General features: G+C 38.9%; 1 protein-coding gene across 3 annotated transcripts in view; it reads left to right on the forward strand.

The window, feature by feature from the left end:
- The window catches only part of kank4 (KN motif and ankyrin repeat domains 4), a 78731-nt gene extending 70674 nt beyond the window's left edge, over positions 1 to 8057 (forward strand). For all 3 annotated transcript variants that reach the window (XM_034147358.1, XM_034147359.1, XM_034147357.1), the window contains exons 6-10: positions 104 to 188; positions 525 to 744; positions 886 to 1028; positions 1599 to 1799; positions 4655 to 8057. In XM_034147358.1, the coding sequence (XP_034003249.1) occupies positions 104 to 188; positions 525 to 744; positions 886 to 1028; positions 1599 to 1799; positions 4655 to 4774 (769 nt within the window). In that variant the 3' untranslated portion in view covers positions 4775 to 8057. The remainder of the gene's footprint in view (positions 1 to 103; positions 189 to 524; positions 745 to 885; positions 1029 to 1598; positions 1800 to 4654) is intronic.
- The last annotated feature ends 225 nt before the right edge of the window (positions 8058 to 8282 follow it).

Raw genomic sequence — 8282 nt, forward strand, 5'->3', positions numbered from 1 at the left:
TCACTTCCAGATACTCCTGGTCAAATTGAAAGTTCTTTACTAAAATAATATTTACTTAGGATGGGAAAAAATACTTAATGTGGCGTCTGGTCTTTGTTTGCAGAGAGAAAGTAGAGCAAAGCTTCATAGATGCCTGCCTCTATGTAAAAGACCGCATGGAAGAGGTTTCATCCCCAGATAAAGAAATGGTAAGAGGATCTTTTGGCTGCTGCTTTTTTTGTTATAAAATGATTCTATATTCTTCATCAAATCTGATTTGACTGCATGTTTTTTGGTTATTGGTTATTGAGTTTCTTAGACCCTTATAACATGGATTTCTCTTGAGGGAAAATGCTTCAGTTTCATGGTTAAAGTTCTGCTATAGCTCTTTGACTTATTAGATTAAAAAGGCTTACAGTGCTGTTCCTCAGGCTGACAATGCACGCCACTCAATAGCCCACACCATAAAAAATGATGTTCAGGGAACAGTAACAATTCTGCCACAGGCGCCTTCTTCATTTATATATTTGTTTCTCTCTCTCCAGCGTCAGGTTTTAGTGGTGCTCTACCAGGAGTGGTTCAAGATTTCCAGTCAGAAAGATTCGCAAGCCGATACTGTCAGATTATACCTGCGACAAGTGGGCATGACCACACCAACTCTCCTGCCATATGTAGTTAACTTGACTGATGGCAATGGGAATATGGCCCTCCACTACAGTGTGTCACACTCAAACTTCCCTGTGGTCAAACTGCTGCTGGACACTGGTAAGATGCACACAATGACAGAAACACAATTTTAACAAAAGATAGTAGTATACAGTAGTCAGATGAGGCTGCTTAACTATGCACAAAATTGCACAAAATCCTCTTTATTTTGATCAAACATTGTGTTTGTGTGTGCTTCAGGTCTATGTGAGACAAACAATGTGAACAAGGCAGGCTATACTCCAGTGATGCTGGCTGCACTGACGGCTGCTGAGAGCCCTGATGACCTGGAGGTGGCACAACAACTGTTGAGACAGGGTGACGTCAATGCATGCTCTAGACAGGTAATCTATTATCTCGCACTGACTCATTGGGGTCCCAATATCAACGGTTCTTACTGTGTTGAGGTTTTATAGTTGTACGGGAAGTTGTTGTCAAGGCACAGTAAGCCTGGGAATTTCTAAAATACCCTGGGGAAATCAGTCCATGTTAGAACATTTTTTACAAGCAGATGACTTTATAGGAATACACAGAACAGAACAAAATGTATACATGGGATAAGAGCATATTTCCTGGATAGAAACACCCAAGTTTCCCTTAACCCTTATTTGTACCACTTTCTATTGGAATAATTTGTCTTTAGGAAAACGTTTTATTTTTAAATAACTTCTGTGATTATTTTTGGCCGTTTTTACTTGCATGCAGACTTATAGTCCAAGTACATACATATTGGTTCAATTTCAGAACACCTGAATATATTTAAATGTTCCACATTAACGTACGTTTCCTACATGTCCTCTTTATCTTCCTCTATTTCCTCCCTCATCTCCAACCCTGCATCTCTTTATCTCCCCCTTATAACTTCCATCTCACTGTTTAATTTGAATTCTCTGTATCGCTCACTTATTTTCCAGGCGGGCCAGACGGCCCTAATGCTTGCGGTGAGCCACGGCCGCGTTGCCATGGTGAAGCTGCTCCTGAGCTGCGGTACGGATGTAAATGCCCAGGATCGCGAGGGCTCCACGGCCCTGATGTGTGCCAGCGAACACGGACACACAAACATCGTTCGTATGCTGCTGGAGACGGGTCGCTGTGACATCAGCCTCATTGATAAGGTATGCTGCTGTTGAAATTACACAACCAGATTCTCATCCAAGATTGTTTGAAGGTATCAAAGGTGATATGCCTTCTGTATGTGTTCTCTCTTCTCTGACATACAAGACCTCCTTGAAATCATGTTCAGATTGCCCATGCTTTCTCTCCAGAATTTATATCCTGTATTTTTGTCCTCGAAGCGGTTTCTTTTATTTATTTTTTAAACGACATAAACCGAGGCATTTTTGTTTTTCGCACTTCACTGCACTCATGTTAAAGCCTTCAATCCCATGGGTTAGCTGTTGCCTTGCTGTGTCGGCAGGTTTAAAAATAATCAAAATGTTGCATCAAATCAGAAAGCAGCTCCATCCAGACCAAGTGTGCTTAATGACAGACACTATGTACATACAATACAAAGACAAAATTAAGAGGTTGTCTCTGTAGGCAAATGATGTCCTCAATGTGGTTTCACCTTTACCTCCCTAAGTAGCCATGTACAATTGATAGCAATTGAAGCCCATGAAGTAGCTCCGAAAACTGTCCTCTCGCTTCAAATGGCAACTTAAGGCTAGCTCCAAAAGGGAGCAATCTCCATATACCCCCATGTTAAAATGATCAACGTTACAGCAGAAATAACAATGTTTACAGCCTGGTAAACCAATGGTTTTGGTCTCTATAGCTATGTTTCCCCTTTAGTATAACTGTCCAGGGGTACATTTGAATATAACTCATCCATTTTAATTATATTAAGATTTAAAGTAAATAGCACCAGGGACGTGGTGGCTATGAGTGGCGTCTCAGACCGAAAGTAGCTTGAGTCTGCTCTTCTGCATCAACCTGGCCGGTACCAACTTCTTTGACAATTCCTATTTTTGGATTAGCACATAGTTAGACGGTGATGTACAGTATGCACCAAGATGGTCACTGTCAGAGCTGCCCAGTTATTAGGAAGGCCTAAGACTTCCTGTCAGTGCTGCTTTATGTGGACAGTAAAACATACTTAAGGGTGAATTATTTACTAAAACGCTAGTAATCAATGCTTACAGTACAGTAAATGGTCACATGGCCAAGGGCTGGCTCACACACTTTCAAATGTGTCTATATTTAGCTGCTCCTGCGGCCACTGTTAGGTGTCCAGTAAGGGTTTAGAGAATACAATAGCTGAAGCCTGGCCCACACATGGTAGATTGATTGTTATACCTAGCGCATTATTGATTTCTGTGGATGGTTGATTGTCCACTGCAGCCCGAATTGGCCGTCAGAGAACGGCCATATCACAACCTTTCCCTAACTCATCGTAAACAATCCAATAACCACTGCTGTTAACACTGATCCTGCTGTTTACTAAGCATTTCATAAGCTCGACCTCCACACCTGAATATAGCTGTTGGCTTTGATTCTTGTTCCAAAGGATGCAGATATTGTCACACCTTATACAACACAATATGTCGATGCTTCCAACACTACCGTACCATTGACGCATTTCTACAACACTTTTTCCAGTCCAAAACACCTCACCTAACTTAATTATCCCCATTCACTAGAAATCTGTAGTACAAACTATCTGTAGATTGTCAAACCTGGATTTGACTTCATCACATGGGTAATTGAGATTCATCTACCGTAAGCCATGTGCCTCTAGTGGGTTATGTACTGTGTGACTCCATGACAACACATAAATATGCACTATAATTGGAGCTGGTAGGGGGTAACATAATCTCAAAACAATTTTATATTATATGCATGACATTTCAAGCTGTTTTTGAGACAGGTTTGTCCAAACGTACACGACACTGCATTAACACCGTTTCGAGACATCTGTATTACAATGAGTCATGAGGTGTCTGTCAGTATGCAGCCTTGCCACGTCTAGTTTGCTGTCATTTCTAATATCAAGTATTTGATTAGAAGAATAAATACAATACGCAAGGACACACAGAGAGAATGATGCAGTTCGTTACAAACAGCTTTATAGAGCATTGACAGTTCACTCAGCACTGAAAACGGACTACTTTGTGTCTTAATTGAAGTATCAGTATCCATCACACAACCCATCTCAAACTAGCATATACAGAGATGGATTTGGCATTCTCTGCCAGTAGATCATGGTTTGCTCCGTAAGTAATGAGAAGGATTAGTTTCATGAGACAGCTAAAAATGTGTCAGCTGTTAATCAATACATCTTTGAATATAAACGAACAAATCAAAACTTGAGTGTCCAATTATTAATAAGAGCATTACAACTAAAAGCATCAATGTGATTAGCAATAGATATACTATGTAATGGCTTAAGCCAAACAATTCTTTAATTGGTCGTTTAGCTTTTAAAAATGTGTTTTTAGTGCCAGTATTCATATTGCTGCTGTATAGAAGATTTAGATTGTATTTACATTATATTTTTCTATTTGTTCTTTGATGTCTTGCATGCCTTCCGACATTATTCCCCCATTTTCCCCTCATTATATTCTGCATAACCCCACCCAGGCTTACTATATAACCCTGGACAATTACACAGGCAATTTCTGCATGAAGCTAAGAAGCTTTGCAGCAGATTATTATGATCTTTGCTGCACATTTTGGTGTGTAATTTCTGGAAAAGATAATTAGATCAGATTGAGAGAAACGTGACAAATCATTCCTTCATCTGGTGTATCCACAAGAGAAACATTCAAAACTTATTTCCACATACTGAACACAGCTTTTCAAATGATACAGTGTAGCATCGCCTGCATTAGGGTGCAGAATATACGCATGTACTATAATAATAAGTTGTCAGAGGAAGAGCAACACAACACTGCCACTGTCAGGATAAGAAGAGTCACTACAATGATCGTTGATGTGAAACTGTAAAATGTTCTCGTTTTTTCCCCCTCAGAATCGACAGTCAGCACTGTCTGTGGCAGAAGCAGCCTCCCACCAAGAGATAGTTGATCTGCTGAAGACCCACGCTGAGACCCGGGCCTCTGAGCCCTCGACTAACGCAGACCTCCTCTGAGCCAACACTGTTTACGTCTCCAAACCACCAAGGCCTCCCGACCCCCAAACCTTCAATTTACAAAACCCACCAACCAAGACAGAAAAGGTTGGATTGAAGTTGGTAACACCTTACAATACAGTTTACTGTGGAACTACATTTAAACCTCTGAGACTGGAGTGTCCAACAATGGGCAGACATATTTTTCTTCCACATCTCTGCCAACATGCCCCGTGGGTCTTTATGGATATGCTGCATTAACCACTCAGTGGATGGACAACAAACGCGGCCCGGTTGAATAGATGTTAAGCCGCTGCCATGGTGACAAGTGTGATTGACAAGTAGAGACGGCAAGAAGATAAAGTGGGAGCAGGGATGGACGGACTGGCAAGAGATATTCTGAAAAACTTGCTGCTTCTTATCATCAACTAGCTCATCAAGCTAAATGCTATAAGCACATGATCTACCTTTCAAATATATTATATATGACATTATTTCTATTTTTTTCCTTCGTGACATTGACATCATTCTTTCCATAATTGGACATAAGCCATTATGAGAACATAGTATACGTATAATGTTATTCTAAACAGATTATAAATCATAAACAAACACAGAAACTGTATTTTCTACTGCACTTTTTTATTGTTATTATTATTGTGTACAGTTAATAGTCCTCAATATTATTAGTATCGGTGTCCACAAGAAAGTATATATCTCCAAAAGTGTATCTGTATAATAGTATAGAACTCATGGTGAAATTTCCTATCATTCAGTGGATATTTAACAATATTTAATGTATTGTTTTTGCCATAGTATTGATGTTTTTCACATACGGGACATGGGTGTTCGTCATGTGTGAATTTTTTTAATACAAATGGTTTAGATGGAGATGGAATGACACAAAATAAATGATTTTTTTATAACCACAATATAACCAGATTTAAGAAAGACAAAAGTCTTCTAATGCGAAGATTGTTCTGTTCGGAAGGTGCTGCATGCCAATACACAGTTACTCCCCCTACTGGCTGTCTTAAAGTACTAAACAACAGTATGTTGTAATACTGTCTGTTCCCATGACCGACATCTCTCTCTTTCTGCGTCCCTCAGTACAAATATAATATGTCTTGTTCGCCTGCTCGTTTAAAATCAAATCTTGTATGCAACTGCTACAAAATGCACAATGAATGTCAGGCTGGCTGTGATACATTCCAAGAAAACAATGTAGCAAGTCTAACTATACCGGCATGGACCATGGGACTAACAGAGAAACCGACTGTCAGTTCAGACATAGGAATGAGTCTGAATATCTTTTACCATGCGCGACTACAGACACTTAATCTCTTAAAGTAAGTACAAAAGATCTGCCTGTCTTCAAGTTACTCACACTGGTTCATTTTGTTCCTGCCTCATATTTGAATGGGTTGTTAAAGGCTTGCAGTCCTAAAAGAAGCAATATGTATGAAATACTATTTTTTAAATTAAAAGAGGGGAGTGACTTCGGTCTAGCCTTAATCAGAAGACCATCCTACATTTTAGAGATAAGATGTGTTCCAGGGAGTGTTTTCTTTTGTTTCTGTTCTCCACCAACCTACACCCATATTTCTAAAGTATCTTAATATACAGTCGTACTGGTCTGAGAAAATGTTTACAACCTAAGAGTTCCCCTTCAGTGACCCCTACAGGAAACCCCCAAATGTTCAGCAGTTCTGGAGATTACCATACCATATCATTGTGTTTTGAACACAAGCACTTTCGTAAAGTGAGGGAACTCCAAAAGACACTGGATAATGCACCAATTACCATAATGCTACAAGTGGTATTATGTTTGACCCTCCCTGTCTGCCTGAATCTTTCATACTCCATACCCCAAGTTTGTAACACCCTAATGCCATTGTCTGGGTTACTTAATCTGATTTTACAAACCCACCAGAAAACGGTTGTTTCTGTTTGCCTGGGGATTGCTGGGGTTACTTAAGGTGGAATTTAAAAGGGAAATACCACTCATTATAACAACTGCCAAATGGTCAATAACAGTCCAGTCTGCATTTACAGTACAGTCAGAAAATAAATCATATTCCACAGAAGCAAGATTGTGGTCCAAGACTTGGATCACATTAAAAAGACTCTTCAGTATCTGTGTCTGACAACTCAAACAGCTTGGCTCTTAATACTTTTAGAAAGATGGATTCCAAATACATTGCTTTGCTTCAGTCATAATACATTTATATTACCATGAATACAGTATGTAGGGCGGATTTAACAACTTTCTTTCTGAGCTGCGGTGTGATCAGACCACTGAAACGTTATTAATATGGGTGCTAATATGGGAGTAGGTATAATAATACATTGACATGAAGATATATTTATTTCATGAAGAACATTGATTACATAGAAGTAAATGGCCACAATTGAGAATGTTGGGGCTTAGCGATCAGATCATTGTTGAGTCACAAAGTAGCACAGATTTGCTCAACAATGATGCTGCATTTACACAGGATCAGAGAACATTTATTTTAAATTAATTCAGCACATTAAGGGAAAGAAATTAGAGTCTGTGTAGCTTCCCTTATGTCACAGAGCTAAAGGATGATCCGATCTGTGCTGTGGGAAATATCTGTTACATCTGGTCTTCCGTGCCTGTGTATTAAGTCTTTAAACAAATCATGTCGTCCATATGTTTAATCCAGTGTGACCCAGATGTTATTTGGTTTCATAGTTGGCCAAACACCAAAGAAGTGAAATCAAATCTGTTCCACATGGGGTTAAATATATAGTTTCTGTTCCTGTAACTGTACCCAAATACATGTACATACAGTATCGTGAAAAATATATAACAAGTATTGTCTGACAGTTTGCTCTAAAAATTATATAAGTATTTATTCCAAATGCTATATTTTTTACCGTATATAGTATACTTATGTATGCATGGACAAATATTCCAGTGATACTGTTGGAGGGGAATTTGAATGATTGAAAATGATGCTGGGTGTTCCCTCATGATGTGATTATACAGCTTATCTTTGACTGGTTGGGTGGTATTGTACATGTGCGGTGTTGACAAGGTTGTGGACTGTGTCATGTGCCCTTTATTGCTACATTTAAAATTTGTGGGGAAATTATAAAACAGATTAACACTGGCTAAAAGTTAAAAGGGCAAAGTCTCCCTTGTTTGGGTAAGTCTATGTACATGACAGGGTCAAGATTTAAAAACCTGTACCTCTCTGTAAAGTTCCTTGTACAACGGGCTTATATGTTGCGAACCAGAGAACTACTCTGGAATAAATATGAAGATTAAAAACTTGTTTCATGTTCTCGATTATTTCCAACAAATAATAGCAGCTACTGATAAGTTTAGATGTGTTTATTTGCTTGTTTTTTGCCTTTATTTTCAGTTATGCAATCAGTTTGGATGTGCAAAAAATGAACTGAACTGTTTCTAATACAAAAACTACATTTCAGACAATCCAATTTACTAAACCTTGTTTCATTATATCTGGGAACCTCAATGGCAGATAAATATTAGCAT

This window comes from Trematomus bernacchii, unplaced genomic scaffold (genome assembly GCF_902827165.1).
Source record: "Trematomus bernacchii unplaced genomic scaffold, fTreBer1.1, whole genome shotgun sequence".
NCBI classification, from domain to species: Eukaryota; Metazoa; Chordata; class Actinopteri; order Perciformes; family Nototheniidae; genus Trematomus; species Trematomus bernacchii.